At 33.0% G+C, this 27,116-nt stretch overlaps 1 protein-coding gene across 5 annotated transcripts in view; it reads left to right on the top strand.

Annotated features, from left to right (window-relative positions):
* Positions 1-27,116, top strand: part of LOC111617959 (Fanconi anemia group J protein homolog) — a 79,996-nt gene that overhangs the window by 33,467 nt on the left and 19,413 nt on the right. For all 5 annotated transcript variants that reach the window (XM_023359360.1, XM_023359359.1, XM_023359358.1 and 2 more), the window contains exons 9-16: positions 1,965-2,084; positions 8,250-8,345; positions 9,507-9,642; positions 9,709-9,755; positions 10,765-10,917; positions 11,193-11,344; positions 19,136-19,217; positions 26,996-27,070. In XM_023359360.1, coding sequence (XP_023215128.1) covers positions 1,965-2,084; positions 8,250-8,345; positions 9,507-9,642; positions 9,709-9,755; positions 10,765-10,917; positions 11,193-11,344; positions 19,136-19,217; positions 26,996-27,070 — 861 coding nt within the window. The remainder of the gene's footprint in view (positions 1-1,964; positions 2,085-8,249; positions 8,346-9,506; positions 9,643-9,708; positions 9,756-10,764; positions 10,918-11,192; positions 11,345-19,135; positions 19,218-26,995; positions 27,071-27,116) is intronic.

Here is a 27,116-nt window from a genome sequence, read left to right as displayed (position 1 = left end):
GTTTACGTAAACATCGATACCATGAACGCCCATTTAGCATTATTGTTTCTTTAACAATGACATTGAAAGACAAATACTGTCGATATAAAAACAAATCAATTGCGATTTTATTATACAGTACTATATAAATCGCTTATTAGAAATTCGTGTAGTTTATATTTTTCAATAAAAATTATAAATGCTGTAATTGAAAATTAAAAAAAAAATATTGAATGTATAATAGAACATCAAAACTTATAAAATTACAGAGTAAAAATTCTTTAATTAAAAAGCAAAATAAAGTTACTACTGTATAAAAATTTTAGAACTTTCCTTTCAGAATTAAGAAATCTTTTCCTTACACATTATGCTGTGAATTCGAAATTTCACACCTCTGTGTGAATTGAAGCAATACCGTTAATTCACATAAAGATGTGAAATTTCAAATTTACAGAAACTTGTAAATGAGGAGACAGTACTTAAAACTAATAAATAAACAACTTTTTTATTAAAAGGAAACAAATGATAATCGATCCATCCACTTGTTCTGCATATGTAGATCTTGGCAAATTTATTGTTTCACCTTCAGTGGTAGTTTTAAGGACAATAGTGGAAATAAAATACCGTATTTCGTTGCAAATAGAAATTCAGTGACAATTGGTAATTTAAAAGTTATTGACTCAAATGCTTTTAAAATTCGGGGGACCAAAAATGCGCGATATAACGACTGTATTACAGTATATACAGAAATTTTAAAAATGTGTTTAACCATAACACAAGTAAAAAGAAAATAACTTTTACTGCTTTTTGCTGAGTTTTCCTTCCGTTTTTTCACTTTGTTTTGTCACTATTGCACTCACTTTTTATTCACTTTTTCTGTATTTCAACTCACTTTTCTCACTTTTTCGGAGGGGAAATGGCACTCCCAGGCCTGTTGTGCCGAGGATCAAGTGGGACCTCGAGGAAGGCGATATGAGACAATATGTGTATAGCCAGCACACAGATCTCCTTTGGGAGACATTTCTAAACACATAAAGAACATCTTCTACACTGGAAAGGAAACGAACAGAGAGCGTTCGTGGGTCCTGACTATCGCCGGAGCTGAGGAGGGCTTTTCGACAGTCAGGAGACGTACTGTACGTGGGTGGTTGTCACGCAGAGTGCACGACTTTTACTGCTACAAGAGATGTAATAATTGCTTTGCATATAATTATCTGAAGTCACAATGCTCGGGGAAAAGAGTGTGCCCCGAGTACAGCAGGCCACACTCATTGACGGAGTGTAAAGCGGAGCCGTTCGACTTCAAATGCATCAACTGCATCCAGTATAACACCAGCAGAAAACAAGATACGGAACACGTGGACATCAACCGCTCCGCATGGGATCGTAAGTGCCCAATATATAGGTACCACTGTGAGATTAGCTGGGCTAATACTCGACAGTAGGTGTAAGTTAGTCTAAGTAGGTTAAAGCAAAGTAAATCTTAAAAAATGGCTATAAAAATAGTACAAATAAATCTGGATAGATCATCCACAGCAACTGATCATTTAATTAAACATGTAATTGACTTTGGCATTGATATCACCAAGTCAATTACGTTTCCTCCCGTAGTCAATATCACCAAGTTTCCTCTAGTTTTTATTGTGAGGGTTGTGTGCAACACACAACCCTCACAATAAAAACTAGAGGAAACTTCTCCAAAGCAAGATTGCACACAAATTGCAATATACTTTGCCTGAAATGGTCGTGTGCAATGTACAATGCTGCAATTTTGATAAAGTTGCATTGTATTCAGCCAGGTAAGGGCAGAAAAATTAATTTCTGACAGAGTTAACATTTTTTTTCATTTGTAAAACATTTTAACCATCTTTTTGTAAAGTTTACTGTACAATAGCATTATACTATAAAATTTATTAAAAAATAAAATTTACATTATGGTGCTTTCTTACAATATTATCTATCTTATCACATGTATTCTTTTGTAGGGATTTGGATGCGAATATTTTCGTAATTCTCAGGCACTCCAGTATGACTCATTAAAGAGTCATGGTCTACAAGGGTGTTGGGATTTGGAAGACTTAGTGAAAGTAGGAAAGAAGATGAAGGTATGTAGAAGATAAAAGTATGTATACATGTTAATAGTGACACTGAAAAAACTGTTATAAAGGAGTGTCTGGCTAAAAGAGAATTTTGTGAAAATTACCTATTAAATGAAATAGCCTTTAAATGTGTGAGGGGCTAGCCAGGGATATGGAGTCGTAAAACTCGTGTACCGCTTACTCGGCAGCTAATCGTGAGATCAGCCCTCGGTCGTCGGAGGATGGCTTTTTCTATGAGTGATAAATGAACAGGTTTTTGCGAGAACCTCTGGAAGTTGTTTTTCCTGACACCAGTTAAACTTGTAAAGTACTATTTTTAATTTGTTGCTCTACAACGATAGTTTTCTTAGAGCCGGGACCTAACGGGTACTTTACGCGGGTTTGCGTTTGTTAGTTGCCAGGCCTGGACTTTTAGTGTGCACCGAAATAAATTAAGGATAAGGTTAGTCACAAAAAAATCTCAATAACAAATGTTTAATCAAGTTTAACCAATACTATGTACAAGATTTATAAACAAACAACAAATTTATTAATCAAAATCAAATCACAAATCAACCCGACAAACTTAAGTCTTATTCTAACTTAGAACTATTCCCCTTGGAATTCCGACAAAACAAAATCCAATTCTTAACTTAGATACAAATTCTCTTATAACTATCAATCCTAACCGTCACCTCAATTAATACTCGGAACCTTTTCTTCTACTCAAGACTTTCCTATTTCCAAATCACCAAAATCGAACCTTCAATCTCCTACTAGGATTTCCTATTCGACACCTATTCACTGCTACCAGCAGACCAACGCTTTCGGTTCAGGAGCTCACCTCTTCTGTCTTCACTTGAGCTACTGTACTTATAGTATGAGGTGACGTCACAGTTCTACTGTAGCCACTCCCCTCATTTACATATCTACACGTAACATTGTTTTCTCTTCGTTATCTGGTAGCTTATTTCTCGACAATACTTTGTTAACCTTTTACAGCATTTCTTTAACAATTATCGGGATGTTTTGTTAAGGTTACACAAGTTCCTAGAAAGTCTATTGGGGTGTCCCCCCCTTCAGTGCGGACTTACAATTCTGCCGCTCGGGCGTGCACGTGAGTGCAATGCTAGCTATGGCGCTGTCGTTTCGTCGTCGGTGAGTTGGTGAATCTTTTATCTTCTCGTTTTGAACGTTAGGGTGGTGGGTGAGGAAACCTTCGTCCTAACCAAACATAAGCCCCAAACAAAAATATAATAAAGCAAAGTAAAAGTAAACTAAAAATAAAGCACGGACTTGGTTCCTTACAAACTATTTGTTTGCGGTTTAACTTGCAATTCTACTATCTATTTTGATTAGGAGGGCTCATTGGAGCGGAGTGGACGGAGACTTTAATTCAATCATTAATGAGACATTTTCTTAAGTAACAAACAAAGATATTTAATAAAACGAAATAAAAATATAAATCGAGATTACAAATATGTTAAGTTTTCTAACACATGAAGAGAGAGAGATTACAATTCTCGTAGGTTATACTACCTCCACAAGATCTTTGATACTTGGTCTTTCACATTGTCTTCTCCTTTTGGAGTGTCGAGAAAAAGGTTCGTTTAAGCTCAGGTACTCTATCATATGGTTCTTTACTTCTTCATCTTGGGTATTTCGGACGGCACTTGTTAAAACGGCTTCTTTTGGTGGGAGATATTTGGCGCATTTGAATAATAGGCTCTTGTCTTTTTGGAGACCAAATGGAATTCGTCCTTTTCCTTTTTGGAGGTCTGACACACTCCGACTATGGGTGCGGTCTTTGGAGACTCGACAGGAATGCATCCATCTACATCAAAGTTCTGGCGCACTCCGCGAACAATGAGAAAGAATCGCTACTTTTCGAAGTTCTCCTCCAATGAGCATATTGTATTTTCCCGTGTGAACAGGATGAGTGGGAAATTTTAGAGGGGTTGACTCTCAGTTGAGTGACTAATTTTTTTAAGGATAAGGGAAAAGAAAAGGATGTTCAACTTTAGTTGAAGAGGAAGTGGGTATTAATGGTTTTTTCGTTTGTGAAAATAAAACTTTTTCATCAAAATTTACAAAATATTACTTTCAAAATTATTTTGTTTGAAATTAATTTACATAAACAAAAAGGGGGTCTTCAAAATCTTACAAATACAGCTTGCATAATTTTTATTTATAAGAGTATAATATACGTACCACACAAAAAACAGTAATGACATAGTACATCCCATTACAGTAAGTGATGAATTATCATAAAGTAAGTGTTAAGTTTTAAAAAATTCAGTTATGTTCAGTTTGAAATAATCTGCTTCTCACTAAGCATAATAAAATCTTGTGCTAGCTTTGTATTGTCTGCATTTTTTCTATTGATATAAAACTGCTTGAATTTGTTTGCTTAATTAATCTAGAGTCTGTCAATATGACTCTATTGGTGGCTCTGTTGCAGGTGTCATTTTGGTTGCAAAGTCATTGCTGTCATCATTATCACCAGTTTTATTCTCTTTCTTGGTTCTCAAAGTGACAAGGATTGTGTCCCTTCTTTTGTAGTCACGATGTCAGAATTTATGTTGATATAATGGTTTACAGTGATGTTATATCCTGCTACTTTTATGAGAATGTTGTCTCCAAATCATTCTCAATCTATACTAATATTATAAAGAGGTAATGTTTGTATGTATGTATGTATGTAAGTTTGTTTGCAGCAGGTAATCTTCGAAACTACTCATCCGATTTCAAAAATTCTTTCACCAATATTTAGAATGGAACCTCAGAGTGGACATAGGCTATATATTATTCCGTTAAACATTCATATAAATTAAAATATATAATCTAGGTTAAGGCTTTTATGTCCAACAGATGGCGCTACGAGTACGACACCCTAAGTTTGCTTTTCTGCGAGACATTACGCTTTTCTGTGAAAATGAACTGAAGCAGATCATCATCTAGCTATTTATATAAATAAAAATGTAATGTTCGTTTGTTCCTACCGATTCCTTTGAAATTTTGACACAACGCTGCATTCGAATACGCACGTGATTTTATATACTGTAATATACATGTCAAAATTTCCCCCACTGAAGGGAGATGGTTAGGATTAAGGCTTACGGTAAAGAACTCTGCTTCTATTTATACTATTTTAGATGCGGGTTTTTGCGTTTCTGATTGCGTTTTAATAGAGTATGTCAACAGAATGTACAGTTAAGAAGGAATTTTTTGATATTCCCCCGCTGGGGAGAGGGACAGAATTAAGGCTTACCGTGAAGAACTTGGCTTCTATTATATTATTTTAGATGCGGGTTTTTGCATCTTTGATTGCGTTTTAATAGGGTACGTCAAGATAATGTACACTAAGAAGAAATTTTTCGAAAAATTTTCCCCTCACGGGGGAAGTGTTATACATTTATGATAGATACATTTTGAGCCACAACAACGCGTGGCAGGGTCTGCTAGTAGTAACCATAAAATAATAAGTGTGAGATCCAGATTTCAGAAACATTTTTTTTTCTCCTCTAATTTTCAAAGTATTTCACCTCGTATTTTTTTTCTGACTTGTTAAAACAACATTGCCAGGGAAAGATTGACTTTCTGAATGTAATAATCGACATATTTCGAAAAATTAAACCTAAGTATGAAAGATTTTTATGTCACTAGTTACTCAACACTATACTGCACTAGAATGTACGAATAGAATAGAATAGAATTAGATTAGAATAGAATAGAATGTACTAGAATATCCTATCAACAACTATAGAAATTTATAACCTTCCTTTAAGAATGTAAACAGTCACCCATTCAAACATCATCAAGCTAATATTGCAAGACATAATTTTACAGTTATCGTCAGATTTTTTCACTTTATTGTGGTTCCGGGGACACCTATGTACTAAACACCTGCTAAAATAACCTTTGCTTTAGACAACATTTAATCACCTGACTTATTTTCCCAAGCCAAACCAATAAAAGGCTGATTCAGCCCCTCCCCTCCTCTGGGGAGTCTCTCACCGAACGCTAGAACAGTGACATCCAGGAATTCACCAAAGAGCCATATCTCCAAATTGCTTTTGTTGAGTGCGATCCAGGAGTCTTAGTCTCAACTTTGTTAATTTGTGCTTTGGATAAAAGAAAGGACAAATTCAAACCTCCATGGAATTGTCAAAGAGGTATGGTAATCACTTGTGTAAACTCTCTCTTGGCTTCCCCTTTGTCTTGTACTTGAGAATTAGGGAATCTTGATAATTATTTCAATGTTTGTTATTGTAAGTTTAGCTGTTATCCAATAAATTTTTGGTTTTCTTGTTAAATGGTGTCATTTACTCATTTATTGCCTACGCCTTACCAGCGACCCCTCTCTCCTCCTCCGCTCGACCTGACGTAAAGAATCTCGACACCTTGGGATCATAAAACGTAAACCAGCCATCCTCTGACAAGTGGGCAGTTTCCACCAAACTGTTGCCAAGAAAGGGGCGAGACATCCGCCTTGCATCCGGCTACCCACATAAGCATTCTCATTGCAAGAAATAAACCTTGTTTAAAGAAGATTCTGAATTGTTTATGGGATAAACTATCTCTATTAAATCCATGAAATGTCTTGAAAAATGGTGGATTGGAGTATTTTGAGCATGGTTTGACAATCCACACTTGTGATTATGTGCTTCATAACCAGTTTTTTGCATTTGACTTTGAAATTTTGATTTATGCCTCAATCTAAATGTTGAGAGAATGAAGTGACATTCAGTGGTAGAAATATAATACGGTAGAGTATCGATTATCCGACTCAATTGGGGACTGGGGTTGTTCGGATAATTGATATTTCGGATAATCGATTATGTATGAAAAAATAGTTTAACGTATCCGATGTTGAAATTTTTCTCCGTTGCGTGTCGCTTTGCGTTGAATTTTCGTTGATGTTAAGCCTAACAAAGACTATTGTATCGTTAAAAGTTATTTTTTTATTTTTGTACAAACAAAATTAATATATTGAAAAATATAAAAACAATAAAAAATTATACTTCAGAAGTTAATTTAGTATCAGAAACATAAAATATTTGAGTAGCTTGAGATATAGCCAAAGATTGCACTGGCAAAAATTTAAATTTGCCGACTGGAATTCTTTTGGATAATTGACATTTCGGATGATTGACTTTTGGATAATCGACGCTTTACTGTATCAACATTTTTTGAACTGGATGTCTGTGATGCAACATTGTCTTCACACAAATTTTCCTGCTAAGTTGTTCAGTAGTTGAAATATACTCTCACATCAACCATAGTGTATTTTGTGTTATTTTGTGTGTCCGTGTTCGTAATGAAAAGTGCTTGCTTGAAAGGTTGATTAAAATGAAATTACGTATGTTTTTTTTACACTTGGCCACAAAAAGTGTCCATTATGGAGGTATGTTCATTGAGAATGTTTTACTGTATAATTCTAAATTATAAATCAGAGCTAATGAATTTCTTGTGAATCAAAGTCTGCTAATAATTAATGGAATTTGGTTTAGAGATAATTATATTGATATCAAAAATTATTGGTACTTTTGCAGTTTGAATAATTCTCTTTCAGACAGTTTGTGCAGTGGTGCATTGTAGTGTCATGGGGCTCAGGCAAATTTGAATTAGGGGGCTCTGTGTACTGTGTTGACTTCAGACATTTTTCTTTGGAGGAGTTTTTTGGAGAAATGTATTCTTATAAAAGATTGGTTTTGTCTCCCTATTGGTGGGACCCCAGGCAATTGCCCTTTTTATCCATAGGATAATGTGCCACTGAGTTTGTGGGAGTTCTATTTTAAATTTTTTTCAGATTTTCTCAAAGCTAATCCTTAAAAATAAAAAATTCTAAAAGAAAATTTTTGTCAGACAATAAAGTTAATTAAATTTTATCCAGAAGTCAGTAATTTAATTAAGTATTAATTAATTAATTGAAAATTAAGAAAAATTAACAAATTTGATTTATTATTGTCAGCTAATCAATTAATCAATTATTTATGTATATTTATATAATTCAGGGCCAGATTTACATATAAGTTAAACAAGTCCAGGCCCTCTTAAATTTATTATTTGGTGGAAAGGGAGGACTTCAACAAGTCTAAATTGATCCCGATATTAATACACTATTCTTTATATTTGGAATCACTGCAGATGAATAAAGAATTTACATACATCTCGCTTTATTATTTGCAGGCATGTCCCTATTTCGGTCTGAGAAATCTGTTGCCGACTGCCGACATCATTTTCTGCCCTTATAATTACATCATCGATCCGCTGATTCGTGAAAGTGTAAGTAACGTGTTTTAAATTTATTTATAAATTATCTTTGATAAACAGATGATAGAATAGTTTTTCTCAGGAACTAAAGATGATGATGATGGTCATATCATTGCTTCTTTTCACACACCAAAAGCAGCAAATTAGTCCAGTAATGTTTAATGCCAAATTGCAGTTTTTTTAGTTACAGTCCTGGTATGAAAATAGAACACATTTTTATAATTTGAGATTGTCACTTGATACAATTTGTTCAATGACACCACCATTGAACAAGTTTGTACTGTGGAACATTATTGATATGTTAGTGTTATATACATAAGTCAAAATTTCGCATTCAGAATGTCAATTACATTATTAAATCTGGAACTTTTGAGAATTTATTTATAAAATTCATTTACAAAATTTTTCTATAAATAATTTTCAAATTCTGGAGGTTTTATTCACAACTATACACCTTTATTTTCCAGCAGTTATTCTTTCCAGAAGCCTTCATCAGGCTCATTACTGAGATTGGAATGTCCTTGTAACAGCTATTAAAATTCCAAAGATTTTTGACTTGAACTTGTGGATTTAAATTATTTTATTTGAATTTCAGAATATATTTGAAAGTTTGATAAAATATGTCAATGTTTTTTAGAAATATTTATTTATATTGTTTTAGTATTATTTTACTCAATACATTCAGTCCACTTGTCACGGAGACCAGACCACACTTAACATCTGACAAAATACGTTCTCAAATTCAAATCAAATAATTTAAATCCACATCTTTGAGTTGAAATGCTGTGGAATTTTAATAGCCATTACAAGAACATTCCAATTTCTGCTAAAAGCCCAACAAAAGCTTGCTAATAAGGCCAAAAACATTCACTGGAAAGAATAACTGCTGAAAGTAAAGGTGTTTACTTATAAAGTTATTATGACAACTTCCACTTTTAGTTAAAGCACTTCTTGAGTTTTCATCTTTCAGCTCAAAGAATAAGAAATAATTTTGATAATGTAATTGGAATTGCTGCTTAGATTTTTTTCTTAGACCTTTACCTTGATATCAATGTTGTTAATATGTTAAAGTCATACAGGAAAAAAACTGTACTTTCTTTCAAACTACAATGAATAATTTAATTATTACAATATTTAATATAACAAAAGACAAATTTATATTAATGTACATAGATGGAAATAAACCTCAAGAACAACATCCTCATTTTGGACGAAGCCCACAACATCGAAGATTCGGCTCGCGAGGCTGCCAGCTTCGACATCTCAAAAGATGAGCTGGATGCAGCATTGCTCGACATCGACAATCTGGGTAAGCCGACTGGAGAGGTTGGATGACAAAATTAAATATTGATTAAATTCTTTTTTTAATTGACAGGTTATCTGGGTTGTAGAACATTCAGTCACGGAGTGGTCGCTGGTGTAGTAAGTACATGCTTGTTTTACTTACAGATTAAGCAACCTTCTAATAATTGATAATTTTATAATTAATAACACTGTATACAAGTTTTGGAAATTCTGATAGAGAGATATAAAGAATTGTTCTGTGGAATGTCATTATTTTGCATGTAATGTGTGGAGTTGGAATTGGAAGCAATTTTGGATGGGTTATATGGACTCTGACATTTGTATAAACTGAAGTTAGGCAAAGACTGCAATGGAGGGCAATCTATGCATTACCTGTAATCAGCATAAAATGATGATGCAGAATAGAGTTAGAAAGAAAATAATGTATTTTGGCATCAGAAATTTCTCTTGAAGGAAAAGCTGTTTGTGGATAACTATGGAATTTCTCTGCTGATGTTAGCTGCAAATACAATAATATATATTTCAAAGCACTTTGCTAGTTTTTGTATGCTTAAAAGTATAAAAAATTACTTTTTTGTATAATTTTTTCATGTTTTAACAAAGTGTAAGTTTGGCATTTACTGTTATATAATTTTATCTATTCTCTCTTAGGAACAAACTAGAACATACTATGTTCTAGTATATTTTTAATATGTCTAGTAGTTTGTATATTATTTGGCAAACATTAAGTAAAGAGCTTATGTGCTATCTTATTAACATGCAGCAAATCTAAATGATTTCCAAATGTTTTTGGCTTATTTGGTGTCTTTTATTTAATATTTATAAGAGTTAATAATTTTAATTTATTTACTAAATACTGAACCCGTTACCGGTGTAATTTGCGTGAAAAAACTTCTTTCCACAAACGTTTTCGAGCTTCCAAATAGCTCTTCTTCAGGTAGAGAAAAAATTCCGACGAAACACTTCGAAAAATGGAACGTAGATATTTAAATAAAAAACCGAAAATTACACCAGTAACAGGTTCAGTATTTAGTAATTCATCCCCGGTGTCAGAGAGAAGTTTAATTTATTTAATTTATTTATTGTCTTTTATACTTAAACATAATATTTATATTTATTGTTTTAGTTAGCCGGTTTGAGGACTTGGATCGGAAATAATGCCAATAAACTTTTCGATTACAGCGATTTTTCCCGGACCGGCAAGGTGTGGTCTGGTGAAGAACTGGTGGCAATGCTTTCGGAAATAAAGGCAGGCCCTGAGGATTACGAATTTAATCGGGTAAGGTATTTTACACAGATAACTTGTGTCTTGCAATTAATAAAATATTGGTCTAAGTTTTGTCTGTTATATCATACATTAAAAAACATCTCAGTGACATTGTCCAAAGCTTACTTATTTTCATAGGATACTGTTAATATTGTATGAAAGGTCATTCCACTTGATTTTTATTATCTTTGTTTATTTAGATTTAGCTTGAAATTAAAAATTTTTTTGTTAAATATACCATACTTTGTGTTAATAATATACCATACTTTGTGTTAATCATTTCCCAGAGACACTTTACAATTTCCTGCAGTGAAGATAGATCTGAAAAGAATTACAAGAAACCTTCATTAAACAATGCAACGACCAATCTTGTGAGCAGCCTGTTGTTGATGTTCGAGTTTCTGTACTCTCATCAGTTGTTATTTATGTCTGATTATAGGTAATTACTGTTTTTCTTATATGGATATTTGATGATTATTTTTAAATTTAATCTAGTATTTATGTTTATATAATTAAGAAAATTTAGACTTTTGATGAGGTTGTACTAACATTTTTATGTTAAATAGTGTATAAACAAAAGTATTTGATTATTTTGTAAAGTATTTGCTAGATGGCAGAGTGCATACTTTACTACAGAGGTTACTAATTACTCTATGAAAAATACTATATTTTCTCTTTCTTAACATCTGAGGATTAATACTTTATTCTTGCTTCACTAAACACTTTCTTCTTCTCCTTTAGTTTTCTGCTAATTATAACAGGTTCAGTGAGCACCACCTCTTTTTCCATGCTACTCTATCCTGAGCTCTTGTCTTTAGCTCCTTGTAACTACCCTATATTAATTCATCCACCATTTTCCTCGTTTCTTTCTGCCCTCAACCATTCCTTCCATAATGTCATTTGATAAGCCTTTGTGAGAGCCAAATTTGGTGAAGAAATTTTTGTTCAATTTAGTTTTTCATTAAAGTTGTTTTGCTAAATTCGTCAAAGATAATTAAACTGTTTTCCGTGGACTTATTTCCTAATTGAAGATGATATACATCAAATTTGTCACCCGGAATCAATGAGTGAAAACGTGACTATTGGCCCCGACGTACTAAATCTCCTAACAAAGTCATGGGAAAAACCCAGGAGGAGCCCCCTAATAAAAAGGGAGGGGTGACAATAAGTTGAGGCAGTCATCATCAACCCTTTTTCCTAAATGTGTGTTAGGGTTTCTCAAACGAGTTTGAAGTTGTTTTTTTAATTCGGGAAATCCTGCAAATTTCTTAAAAATTTACTTTTTTCTTATTTTGTGTTAAGGTTGAGGAAATTTTGCAAATAGAAAGTATAATTAACTCACAAACTGTCAGAATACATTTGTATTTATTAATTTTAAACCTATTTTTAGTTTTTTAAGTTTTGTTTGTTATGGCATGTCACAAATGGTCAATAATCAGTACATAGCTTATTTGTGGTAGGACTCTTTACTTGTTGGAACCTGTAATATCTGGAACAATTGTGATTATGCTGTCTTAATTTTTAATCATGTCTGGTAGATTCAATAACTGCATAATGCCAGGTTGTGCAAATTGAGCAATGATACAAACGAGTACGAAGTTTGCAAGTATGAAGTTTTTCTTCATAAACTTGATTATTAAAGCCAAATGAATTGCCAAATTATTGGGCTATAAGCTTGATACCTCTATTAAAGCAGCTGAAGTAGACAAATCAAGAATACTAGACAGCAAAAGAAATACTACAATCTCGAAAATGAACTCGAAATCTTTCAAGCTACAAGTGAAAAAAACGTATAACATCTGTCTTCTCTTAAATGCATTAAAGACGATTCCACTAACATCAGTTAAATCGGAAAGTGTATTCTCAGTAGCAGGACTTTTCATTACTAAAATAAGAATCAGATTGACTGGAGATTGACCATCTTTGCTTTTTAAAATCTTAATACAAAATATTATTGTAAATTTTTATAATATGTTTTATTTAAAAAACGAAAATTACCTTTTAAGTTAGAAGTAAGTTTGATCTAAATTCATTTTTTTTTTTAATTTTCAACTCAATTCAAAGCATTTTGTTGTTGTTATATGCAGTTTCCAGCAAACTTTAATAAACTTTTTCTATTTGTGAAAATTTCTATGTAATTCAAAAGTAGCTTTTAATATATATGTTATACAGCATTATTGATATGATTTTGGATGTTGCAGAACATATTAAATTACTTTAAAAAATGAAAAATAATTATATCATTTGATTTCATGATATTTTGTATATCTTAAAAATAATTAATTCTGTCCTGGGATCCCGGGAAACTGTTCACTTTTATCCTGGAATCCTGGGACAAGCAAAAGACTAGGAAATGAGAAACCCTAGTGTGTGTGTTCCGAACCATCGTTTTAGCCGTTGCCACTCGCTGCCACCCAAGCAGCCGAGAAAAAAAGGATTACCCTCTGAACTGAGTTGCCGACCTTTCCTCGATATATGCATCAATACGACTAGGACTCACGAGTATTTTAAGGTATTTTTCATCTCACAAACTTAATGTGAGCTCTCTTTTGGTCAGGGTTGTGTTAGGTTTATCTCTCTATATCTCTCTCCTTTTAGCAATTGTAGTAAGAGTATAACTTACTTTTTAGCCATTGTGCTAAGCTTCTGAAATGATCAGAAACTTGTAAACAATATCTCGTAAAACTTGTAAATAATATCTATCAATAAATTTTTGTTAAATGATAATTTGTGGAGTGTACTTCTTCTGGTCGTTTCCATCTGTCTCCATTCCAAGTCCAGAAGCCCACAAACGCGACTGCTTGCATGATAAATAATGTAATGGCCATCAAGATTTCCGTGTCCGGTAGACGTGGTAGTGTCAGTCCTGACAAGGTGCCATGGAGGTGCCGACCTTGCGGTCATACCTTCCTTTTGAATCATGTGTCCCATCAGATTTGCTTTTCACCTGTTTGTTGTCTCACTATGCTCCTTTTTACACCCACTCTGTGAGGTCTGTTCAAGAAAATATGCAGACTGTTTTAATTGCGCAGCTCCAGTTGGTTCCAGGGGAATCCGCTTGGTGTTGCTAGGTTTGTACAGATCATCTGGTGATAAAGCTGTTTCCCGATTACAGATATCTTTATTTGTTGATTAGCTATGCTGTTTTTAGTGAAGCACAATTTTTTCGTTTGTCAGATTTCAGAATGAATAACCTGATGGAGCAATGACTTGCTGTGAAATTTTGTGTTAAACTTGGAAAATCTGCAACTGAAACATTTGCTATGCTCAGCACGCCTTACAGTGATGTTGCTATGAAGCGTACGGCATGTTTCGAGTGGCGTGAACATTTTAAGGGTGGTTGATAGTCAATTGAAGATGATGAGCATCCTGGACGGACGTTCATCCAAGTCAACTGATGACCCACACATTGACAAAATCAACACCCTAGTGCGGCCAAATCAACGTCTGACCATCAGGGAGCTTGAAGAGTGTGGGATATCAGTTTGATCTTGTTACGAAATTATGACCGAAAAGCCAATCGCCTGATGATGGATGACCAAAAAGCCAATCGCGTCCAGATTTGTCAGGAACTGCTTGATTGTTCAGAAAAAGATGAAAACTTCTTGTCAAGGATCAGAACAGGTGATGAATCATGTGTTTATGGTTATGACATTGAAACAAAGGTCCAATCATCCCAGTGGGTGGGTGAAATGTCCCCCAGACCCAAAAAAGCTCACCAAGTTCAATCCAATGTCAAGGTGATGCTGACAGTTTTATTTGATGCTAAGGGTGTTGTTCACCATGAGTACCTCTCCCAAGGCTCCACGGTGAACCAAATTTACTACATTGAAGTTCTGAAATGTCTGAGGGACGCCATTCGTTGCAAAAGACCAAATGTGCAGGTGTGGCGACTGGTTTCTCCATCACAACAATGCTCCAGCCCATTCAGCCCTCAGAACTCTTGAGTTTTTGGCTAAACACTCAGTCATGGTTCTTCACCACCCCCTACTCACCTAATATGAGAGAGAGAGAGTTTACAAACTATATTATTTTACCTATGTAATAACTCGACTTATACTAATTCCATTTGGTGGGCGGAAGTTCCAATCCCCGGAAGTATGGCACACAAATTCATAATAAGAGGATACCTTATGATGTGTGCGGATTTTGGTGCATATCTCTTATTTATACTACCCTTCTCCTCCAATGGATATTTGGATATTTTGTCATCTGACAATGATCTGATTCTTAATAAACATGTAGTCGTCAGATGACTAACTACTTTTGAAGGAAGTAAGTTGGTCAGAAAAGGAAATAAACTTCCTTAATTCCTCTCCTTTTTCCTTTTAATTTTTGTGGCTAAAATTCCTTCGAATTTTTTAAATATTTTATGATTTCTTTTTACAATTATTAAAGATATTAAAAATCTCTTCATAATCTCACACTAACATCAATACATGCAAAAATTACCCCCAATTTTTTTGCATTCTCAATGTTTCAAGGTCCCAAGTCCAAAAATGTAAAATTCTTAGGGGGTCATTTTTTGATCAATTGTACTTTTCTTCTGTTATAATATTACAGCCAGGAAAGTAAAAATAGGAGTCTATGGCTTCTCTTACGATGTACTATACAGAGGTATTGTGTTTTCTGATGCGACTGAGTGCACCTAATGGAATTTAGTGCTAGGAGTCAAAAATAAAAGCAACATTTCATACATTTAATGGAAAATAGGTGCAAAAAACAAACAAAATACAAGAACAAAACAATCGATGGCAATTTCTTGATTCTTGGATCACATCTTCATGTTGGCAAGCAAGGATCGTGTGTCCCATGGCCAGCGGGTACAAGGATCACATCTTCTGTGCCTAACAATTACAGGGATCGCTTCTTTCTTTTTTCTTCCACTTCAATTCTATCACAATAATATAAATTTGCCTGATGTCCTAATTTACTTAAAGATATGCTAAATGCCATGCTAAAACAATACTTAACTCCAGGGTTTGTTAAAGCTTATTAAATGTATGCTTGTTGCTTCATTCCTTCATAAATAAATATTACAATCTTCAGTACTGCTATGTTTACATATTTGGTCAATGTAAAATTCACTAATTATAGTTAAAAATTAATTCAATATCATCATTTCTCAGTCAATCAAGAATATAAAGTTTAGCTTGGAGAATTTATTTAATTATGGCAATAAGTCACAAATTAAATAAACTTCCAAAACTAACAACAATAAAAAGTAAAGTACTCTCTTGTACAGCTGTAACATTCTTATGGTCTAAGGCTTATCATACTGGTTGTAGAATTATTAAGAATAGAACAGTTATAAATTGCTAGTTAGCCTCACAGTAGTAAAATAGCAAATGTTGATGTGACAGAATTAAAATAACACTTTCCAAAATTATTTATCAAAATGTTAATAAAAAAACTAACAATGTTAACTAATATAACTCATGCTGCATTTCCCACAATAAACTTAATGTATTTTAAGTAACTTGTGCATTAAATATAGAACTAATTCTATATTTTGATCCAAATGCAAGTTTCTGACCCATCTTTAAGAAGTCAAATGCATTTAATCATAACATTTTAAAGATAAATATTTCATCAATAATGGCACACCATTAGAATTTCAAATAATACAAATATTCTGTTACCATAATGACATGATTATATATGGAAGTTTTATAAGATTTTAAATTTTGAATGTCAGTTGTTACAGTAATAAAATATAAGAAACATAAATACATTTACTCACTCTAGCTCCATAGAAAGATGTCTATTAGCTGACAACCATGAAACTGTAGATACATTACACTTTATGATCGTCTTTCTATTAGATTGACTCAAAGTAGCGAACTTTAATTATAGTCGCCCCAGGAATACTTGGAGTAGAACTTTTCTCCAAGATCTGAAGATGCTCAATATGACATGGGAGAAAGCTGATGTCCTTGCCCATGATTGAGATCAATGGAAGATAATTGCTGCCCGGTATGCTACTTAGCATTGAAAGTACTACTACATAGTACTTGGAATTCAAATGTGTTATCGATGGCGGAATGTTGTTCTCGAAAACATCACTGTTATACGTTTTTGACTTAGGTTATAGTCGGGTAATTAGATCATGTAATGATACTGAAATACAGTAGAGCCTTGATTATCCGACCCAATTGGGGACTGAGGTTGGTCGGATAACCGAAAAGTATGAAAAAATCCATTATTAGTGTAGTATATTATTATATCCCGTGTAATTAGTATATTAATATATCTCTATTAACCTACTTCGCGTCGAATTTTCATCGATGTTAAGCCTAACAAAAATTTTTTAAAATAATAATCGTTGCTATTGTATCGTTAAAAATTAGAAAATTAAGCCTCGTTTAAATACTGGCTCCCGTTCATGGTCGAACCAGTGTTGCCAGCTAAAACACGTAAAAATAATATTAAAGTAGCCAAGACATAGCCAAATATTGTAGCGCCACATCACTAGCGGACATTTGAAATTTGCCAACTAGGACGGTCGGTTAATCGGGGGTCGGATAATCGAGGCTCTACTGTACATGAAATTTATAAATTATTTTGTAATTTATTAATTCCAAATTAATACATAACTAAGTCAGTGTTGTATTTATGCTCAACAACAATAGAACTAAGATAACATTTGCTATGAAAAGTGTCTAGAAAGCAATATCAAATATCAGATATACTTGCATAACCATGAATTAAAACAGTGGGTTGCTTAGCCATTCCGAGATCCGTTGATGGGAAATGCACACAAAGTGTATTACAGTTGTAAAATGAAATTTTTCAAGTTGTTTCATAGAATGATACAGTGTATCTCTATCAATTTTTACAATACAGTTTTTATTAATTTCTTAATTGAGAGAATTTGTGAAAACCTCTGACTGCAATGTTGGTAAAGTGTAGCTTTAATATACAAACAATAATTCTTTTAGCATGTCAGTAATGATGCAAAACATGTTTAAAATTTATACATTCTTATTAAGTTAAACTAAACTACAGAATAACAATTTGCTTTTAATATTTTCAAATTGTAATGATGATCATTTTTTTCTTGTATTTACAATATTTGTCTATGTTTTATTTCTCTTAATTATATGTTTGCTGTATTCTTACACATTTTAACTAAATACAATAATCCTATATTTATAGGTGTAATATTTTGTCTAGCAAATAAAATATCCAAAGGTTAAAATGTACAATTTATTCAATTCTTTCTTCTACAAGCATAATGACGATTCAATATTAAGCACAAGTGTATATCCAGTGTTTATTCAGTACTTGTACTAAAATTGAATCTCCACCTATGGTTGTTTCTTTTTGAATATGTACAAATTAAAAATGTTCTAGATATAGGGGTCGCGAGTTCATGTCGACCCATAATTCATATGTAGAATAAAGAGTTGAATAAATTGTATGTTTTAACCTTCAGATATTTTACTTGCCGAACGAAATACTATATCTATAAATATAGGATTATTTAGTTAAAATGCATTTATATTCTATATATAATGAATTTTTTTACATCATAAATAACAGCTATATTTGCAAATGCTGAAGTCTGTCTGATCAATCACGTGTGTGTTTGTTTGGTAAGTTCTCCAAAGCAATTTTATGCACACTTTCAACAATTTTAAAGATGAATTTGAATTCAAATGATTGTGTTCAAATGGTTCAAACATTCATGATGTAAAATATAAAGATCATATTTCTACAGACTTAATAAAGTGATTTCAGTTCTCTTAAACAAACTGTTTAGTATCTTGGATTATGTGAACTCTGTTTTTGTGAACAGCTGTATACATTAGTGAAGTATAGTTAAGAATGTCAAATGTTCATAATTTATAGTATGACCTATTACTGCTCATTTTAATAAGGGCTATGCAAAATTTGTTGCATATGTCTGGTATATACTTTATTACGAGAAAGTCTGGATGGAGAATTAAGTGGGTGGCTGGCCCACACTGATGCCAATTTTACTCCCATACCGAGATTACACTCTGGTTATTCAGTGAAAAAGAGGTAGGTGGGATTTAGATCCACACAAATGAGCAGAAACTTGTTGTCACTCCATTAATTTACGAAAACTATAATTATAAAATGACACAGATCATGGATTTCTTTAGAATAATTATAAAAATTTTATTTGCCATTTTATTGCACTTTCATGTGAATTATATTTAAAATTTAATTAACTTCTAACATTTTGATTTACAATTTTTAGAGCCGTAATAGTGAGAGAACTGGGTTACACACGCTTACCTTCAGTGGACTTTGAAGAATCGAGTTCCAGCCAGTTCATGTCTGTAAGTATTGCCAATCTTTCAATATATAACTTGCTTTTTGATTAGTTTTTTTTTTAAGTACTGGGAATTGTAATATATTATTGCAATTATAGTTGTTAAAGTCATAATGAGATAGTATACTGGCTACCTTCAATGCCAAATACTGTCATATTATAGGCTCCTATGGTATGCTGTGGATTTTTTGGGTTTTCAAGATTTGCCTTCCATCTCATTAATGAATTTTACTGTAGATCAGGCTTGTTGGTAATTGGCAAACTTGGTATAGTCATTTGGCCATTTGTGCACAAATCTTGTTAAATATCCTAATTCTAATTGATCTACAACCTGGTTAAAATCTCTTTTCAAAAATGACATTCTCCTATCGCCTGTTGGACTATAAATTAAATTCAAAATTGTCTGCCACATTGTCTTCACCCAACAGGTTTTGGAAGAAAATGCAACTTTTAAGGGCACTCTTTGCCATTAATTTTTTTAAAAAATTTAACAAATGATTTTGTTTTGTATTCACTCACCTTTCTTCAGCAGGAAATCAAGAAAGAAATATTATTCATTATTGGGTAGTAATGGCTGATAGCATATTGGCTTTACAATTTTTCTGTCATGTCGTGTAGAAGAGTCTAATTCTCAGGTTTATTGTTTGTTTCTTTCAAAGCATCTTGAAAATGTTTACAATTTGTTTTGCTGAAAGGAGAGGAGCACTGAACTCCAAAAGTCCAGTGGATCAAAGTTTTTGCACAAATGAAAGCATCATTTACTTGGTTACTCTTTCATGAAGAGGAGCAACTAAAAGACAATTAGATTACTTCTACTTTTGTTTTACAGGACCCAGAACTAACATTGAATCCTCTTGCACATCCTTAATCTCCTGATTCTTGACAGAGCTCTCAAAGCCAGAATTCCATTGTCTGAATTTTATTCGTGCCTGGCCATAATATCTATTGTCGTGTATTGAAAGTTTCTAAATTATAGTACATGTCTACTGAAGTTATCTAATGTCGAAACATGATTTCAAAAAGTTTTAAGACAATCTGTCTACTTTCATTTCAAATAGTTCTCAAATAAATCTCAGCACTGCACTCAACAAGAATTTAAGCCAAAGACTACTTAGACTACTTACTAGTGTCAGAAGATGTGAAGCTTTCCACCAATAAAATTGAAGGAAATTATGGTTCTGTTCCTGTATCTCAATCATCTTAAATGCCTTTCTAATATCAGAAATAACTCCACCTTTTTTTCACAAAAACATAATAGTACATCCAGAAGTAGCTCTAATATTACAGCTTTTTAATCCACATCCCATCTTAAAGCAAACAAAACAAACTCCCTTTTCTCCCAAAACATTATTCTTTTCAGACAATTTTGGATTTTTATTTCAGATCTCTAATAATAGGAATTTTTCCTATTATCAAAGATCTGAGCTGTACATCTATATGGCTGCTGTTAGCATTTTCTTCATTGTATTCCAAAAGAGGATTGTGGTCTACCAAACTTTAAGAACTTTCTCTGGAAGGCTAGATTTCACAAGTGAATACAAAAAAGCTGCAATTTTTGGAGTCACTCCTAACATTTCTAGTGAATAAAGATGCGATTTGTGCCGATCGTATATAATATTCAAAGGGATTTTTTCTGGTTGACATTGACAATAACTAGTTTTAGTAATTGTCTTACTGCATGTAAATTTCAGTGAGCAAAATTATCTCCAAAATGATCTTTGAATCTAGATAATAGAATTTGAAGTGTTAATGATTCGCCATTGATGTCAGAGTATCAGAGTGTGAGAGTGGAGGAGGTGTGGAGCTATGGCAAATCGTCATTCGAGCGCTTGTTCTTTTTGCAAGCACAAAGTTTTGGAAAGTGACTTGTTAACTTGTTCCAATTGCTGTAAATTTGCTCATTTCTATTGTTTTGGGATCCAGGCAGCAAACTTTCATAAGTTCAGCAAGTCTTACAAAAAAACTTGAAAACTTGGAAATGTGAAGATTGCAAATTAGTGAAAACCATTAAGAACAATGCAAATTGGACACAGGAACTGGAAGATGACAGAGAACTGGGTGAGTGTGAGCAGATTATTATGACTTCACATAATTATAATAAGAATGTGGATAGAACACCAGATAATCTAACTTTCACTCCAATGTCATCTTTAAGCATAACTACCAAAAATTCTGAAATGATTTTACAAGAAGCGAAATTAATACACTTGGAGTTCAGTAACATAAAAAAAACAAACATAGAATAACAAATAAGTTTGACAAAATGGAAGAGAGAATTAACGTTTTAGAGAGAGACTATGTAACTGCAAGCAAAACAATTACAGAACTAAAGGAGGAGAATAAACATACGAAGGCATAATTAAATTCTTTAAAAGAAAAATTCTGCATGTTGGAGCAGGATCTAAACAACTCAAGCTTGGAGGTTGTTGGCATGCCGACACTTCAGAATGAGAATTTAACAGAAATAGCATATAAAATTTTTTCGTTTGTTGACAATAATTTTAATCAGTCAGCTCTATTGAATGCCTATAGAATTAAACCCAGTAATAATGAAAGAAAAGAATTCAAAACTAGATCGCAACTAATTATAGTGAAATGTGCCAGTTCAGTTGTCAAACAAAAAATTATAAATAATATTAAAAATAAGTTAAAAATAACTACAAAAGCGCGTCACATTATAAATGAGGAATATAAAACATATATAAATGAACATCTTACTCCATATTACAGAAATATTTTCTATAAAACCAGAACGCTAAAAAACAAGGAAAAATATTAAACACTTGGACAAATAACGGAAATGTATATTTAAAAAAAGATACTTCTTCTACCACAATTCGAATATCAATATTGGACAGTTTAGAGAGAATTTTTCGGATTGACTGAATTATTAACATATACAAAGATAGACTTCTCCAAAAAGGGCATATTCGTTTTTTATTGCAACGTAAAAGGTTTAAATAATAAATATTAGAAATACTTAAAACAACTGAGGAATATAACTGCAACTTTGATGTATTAGCTTTTTGTGAGACTCAGACAAATGATGTAAATCCTCCACCATATATAAAAGACTATTGGCAAGAAAAAATAGAAAGAAAACCTAATCAGCATGGAGACATAGTAATATATATACGATTTACTTCAGCAGTAAACCAACACAGTGCTTATTTCCAACTATTTCACTAACGTTTTCGAACTTCGTTCTTCCTCAGGTGAAACGGGTCAATGTTATTCGAAATTTGAACACAGTGTTCTAAGGAAACTCGTGCAATCATCGTGTTAAACTTGCGCATGCTCTGTAGACGGAAGGATCGCTTTTGGCTTCTCAAGTGTTGTAAATAAGAGTTTGCCATGCCATCGACAAGGACAGTACATCTTTATTGTTTATACAGTTGTCTTCTTTTGCTGTTTTATAGATATATATTGCTTCCATCCAGCGCAAATGGTGTATTAGCTGTGTGGTGTAAATTATCTTTGACTTGTCAAATACAGCTTCTATATCAGGGTCCGTGGCAAATTGTGCTGTCGAATATCTTTTATGTAGGATGTCCGCCTTGTGTTCCTTGATCCTCACCTCCAACGATAACATAGAATATTATAACATAGAAAAAGTAAATGCTATTAAGTTTTTGGGAGTAACTTTTGACGACAATCTGTGCTGGAATAAACACACAGATGATGATTACACTTTTCCTGGCAAAGTATACTGGGATAAATAAGAAAATTCAAGCTTTTTTAAGTACATCACTCTTGAAACAGCCATACCACACTTGCATTGAATCTAAAATAAGATATGGTATCGCTGTATGGGGAATCGCATCTCTGTACGCCATTAATAAACTTCGGATGGCACAAAATCCTTACACGCGTTCAATGTATAATTTAAACTTTATGGAATCAATATCCAAACTCTACCACAGTGATAATATTGACAAGTTTAGTGAAATTTACAAGAAACAGATTCTGTTGGAGGGTTTCAAATGTATAAAGGGCAAAAAGGAAAACGGTTTCCTCGTAATTGGTATAGGAGAATGTCGCAGATCAACACGAGATACTTGTATAATTTGTGGATATAGTCTCCCAATTGTTAAACTAGAGGTGGGGAGATCTGCATTGATCTTTCAATTAATCTTCAATTGGAATAGTCTGTGCAATGATTTATGTAGCATATCAAATTATGAAATCTTCAAAAAGAATGTAAAAAAAGGAAAAAACTTTAAGCCACAGTGAAATTTGTTTTCAATTAATTTTGGACTTGAGGTAGGATGTAATTATTTTTCTCAGCTTGTGTCCTGTTTTTGTTTTACTTATTCTTTTTTACTATGATACGCTTCTTGTCTAGTCTTCTGAATGGCTTGTGAGCCCTAAGATTGGCTTTACTTTATCGCTAGACTTGTTACAGCACCACAGGACATCAAATTACATTTAGAAAAACACTATTTTCTAAATCTAATTTGATGTCCTGTGGTGTTATAATAAGTCTAGTGATAAAGTAAAGCCAATCTTATTGCTCACAAGCCTTTATTCTTTTTTGTTGGTTTTGTTGATTTTTGCTTTATGATGCTTGTAAAAGGCCAACCTGGTCACAGTGTCTTTTTGAGAAATTAAAAAAATAAAATAAAAAAGATGATGTTGATGACTTTCAGATAATTTTCTGAGTGGATAATTCTAGAACTAACCTTTGTCTAGCTCTAGAATTAATTTTTGTTGACTGCAACAAATATTGGAATTTATCCACTTTATGCAATCTGTCATCTTTGTGTATTTGTGAGAACTGAGATCACCAGCTTAACACATTTTATTAATTCTCCATGGAACTGTTTCAGTTTTGTTTTTGATAGCTTATATGGTATTTTAAGTTTGTATAATTTACTGTCTCTGATTTGTCAATGTGCAAAATCTGTGGCATTAACAGATTCTGAAACCCTTGTGCTTTATTGTTCCAATTGTTGCCGTATTCATCTATAGAATTGTTTGTCCCAAGTATCCTTGATGCCAATAACCTTTTGATCCAACTTTGTAACTGTGCTACTAATTTTTTCAATTTTACATATTTGACTATCATGATTTTTTTATCCAGTTCTTCTTTCTCTAATTCATTAATAATCCCATTAACCATAAAAATAAAAATGACCCAATAATCATTTTTACTTGTATGGCTAATGAATGAATGTATGATATGTGTATAAATGATTACAGATATAGTCAAATTACATGGTAATAACACCAGAGAGTACTTTAAAATTGTTATGCCAGTATCCTATAAAAGGCTAGCAGAGAACTTGTTCAGAATTTTCAGCATACCTGTTGTTTGAAGATCTTCAAAACACCAGCCATGCTTATACAATGTAGTCAGACATTATGCATGGCTGAAGAAGTTTGATGAAAAATAATTTATTAATGACAACAAAGAAATACATTCATAATTTTCGTGTTGATTGTCTATTTTATTGACAATATTTTTGCTTGTATTGTTCATTTTCAAAAGCACATTGAAATATTTACAGGAAGCAGAATGTTTATAACCATTTTCTGAGGGGACAAAGGGCTGTTGATATATTTGATCATACATTAAATCCATGCTTAGTAAGAGCTTTGTTGCTTTTATTGTCAACTCCAAACATTTGGTAGTAGAAACAGCATATAGCATCTTTATTCACAACATGAGATTTTCAGTAGTAATTGGCAATTAATCTAAAAATCCAGTGACAACTGATAGTCTTTTATGGAGACTAAAGAAAAATTATAAACTGAGCAATCATTATTCATATTTCTACCGAGTGATACACTACTGTGGTGTTCTTGCTTGTTTTTAAAAAAAAAATAGTAGACTGCCACTTTCTGTTGCAGGTACTGTACATGCTCACTTGAAACTAAAGAAATGAGTAACATCATTTTCCAGAGGTTGTCACGTAATTTTTAACAATTTATTACTTCTCTGGAAATGATTAATAGTGGTTCTTGGAAATATGTGTAATTATTTGGTAATATCACCTTCTTGGTGGATGCAAAGAGAGAGGTGTGAGTCCATTTCCTTGGAAGCCAGCAGCCACAGGAAGGAACGTGGAGGAAATAAGAAGCAGACGAGACAGTTGGCTACTAGGGCAGAGGTGAGGAGGAGGAAAGAGAGAAGAAATAAAATGTCTTTGTACCATAATATTTTTGGTATTGTGGAAAGTGGGATTACTATTTTGCCACAATTTTATCAACAGTTGGTCCAATCATATCACACATATTTAGGTAAGAGGAGGTCCTATGAGGTGCTAAAGAGTTCTTTAAGTTATATGATTGTTTCACAGGAAATTGTCTCTTTGCTATGATATTGTGGTCATTTATTACTATTGTCATTACATTTATACTAATAACTTTTGATTCTGATTTCTCAATCTGTTTTTGTCAACAAGACTAGTATAAGCATGTATCTTTAGCCATATCTTAAGATTCCTATGTGACCAAAGGGTCGGCACCTCTTCGATGCCTCGTCGGAATTGACACCACCGCGTCTCAGTTGACACGGAAGCCGTGAAATAGATCACACGAGCAGTCACATAACAAAGTGATCGGGTTCGGGATGGAGTGAGAGACAGTGCACTGGAAGTGACTCATGCAGAGACCTCATTAACGAAACAACATTTATTTGTAAAAGACGAGAAATCCATGATTGTACAGAGCATCAATAGAGATATCTAGACCTAATGTCACATTCGAGAGAGAGAGAGTTTACAATAAGAGCGTGTGGCGATAAATACCTTATTGAGGATCTGGTCTTGATCTGGAACATTCTGGTTGAAAGAGAGGATATTTGGGATGTAAGTTCGGGTATCCTGCAGATGAAATATCCATAAGCCTGATGGAACATATCCACAAAGGTGTTAGACAATGGTTTCCGATGATGTATTAGAAGAATATAGGAACGTAAAATAAAATGATAGATTCACAGATATCCAAATATTTAGGCACTTAGGACAAGGTATAGGTGACAACTGACTCTTTGGAAGGACGGGTGACGACTGCCTTAGTTTCTTGATTTTTTTCGTTGTTGAACCGATGAAATCAAGATATTAGGTTGAGAGGTGATGAGAAAACATTGTTGTCAGGCCTGAGAACTAAACAGATGTTTTGCTCCCAGGTGCAAAAGTTGACAGTTAGTTAACAAGATTATAGTTAGGATGTGACGTTATGAATAAATGATGTAAACATACTAAAAGTCGGGATTCAGATCCTCACACCTAAATCCGTATTTTCCATGCCATTTTATTTCGTGTTTTCTACATCGTAAGTAGTATTAACTTTCCATTTTAGTTATCACAAAATTTTCAATGGAAATGATGAAAAAAGTTGGATATTTTCAAGTTTTGCAGGAAGTTCTCTATGCCATTGTATACATTTGAAACAGAAAACACAGTGCACAAGGCTGAAAACACAACAACAACACTATTTTAATAGTTTTTTTTTTGTGTTCCAGTTATTGTTCCTATAATAATTACTTCTCTCAAAATATTCAAGATGCTGTTTTTCATTTCATCATGCATTCATTTCAAGAGCAGTTGTTCCATGCTTAATTTTTGGTTGGACACACTTAGTTCTCTAATTGAAACAATGAAATTTACTTATTTATATAGCAATGTGATCTTTTGACATGCCATAAATACTGAAGTGTCAAGCTTGCCCTTAAGTATTATCTCTTGTAGAGATATAATTTGGAGATGGAAATGATTTATGTTTATGTTACACACAAAAAATTTTACTATCAAAAGAAATTTAACTTTGTTTTTTTTCCAGGAGCATGGATTTGTTAGTAAAAATTCTAAAGGATGGACGTACAGCCTCAAAATCTGGTGTCTGAATCCTGCTGTTGTAAGTATGATTAAATGAAATAAACATTGCATATTGTAATGACTAG

Source organism: Centruroides sculpturatus, unplaced genomic scaffold, assembly GCF_000671375.1.
Source record: "Centruroides sculpturatus isolate CEXI.00-Female unplaced genomic scaffold, Cexi_2.0 scaffold218, whole genome shotgun sequence".
NCBI classification, from domain to species: domain Eukaryota; kingdom Metazoa; phylum Arthropoda; class Arachnida; order Scorpiones; family Buthidae; genus Centruroides; species Centruroides sculpturatus.
The sequence above is the reverse complement of the archived record's forward strand: the minus strand, read 5'-3'. Positions and strand labels throughout refer to the sequence as shown.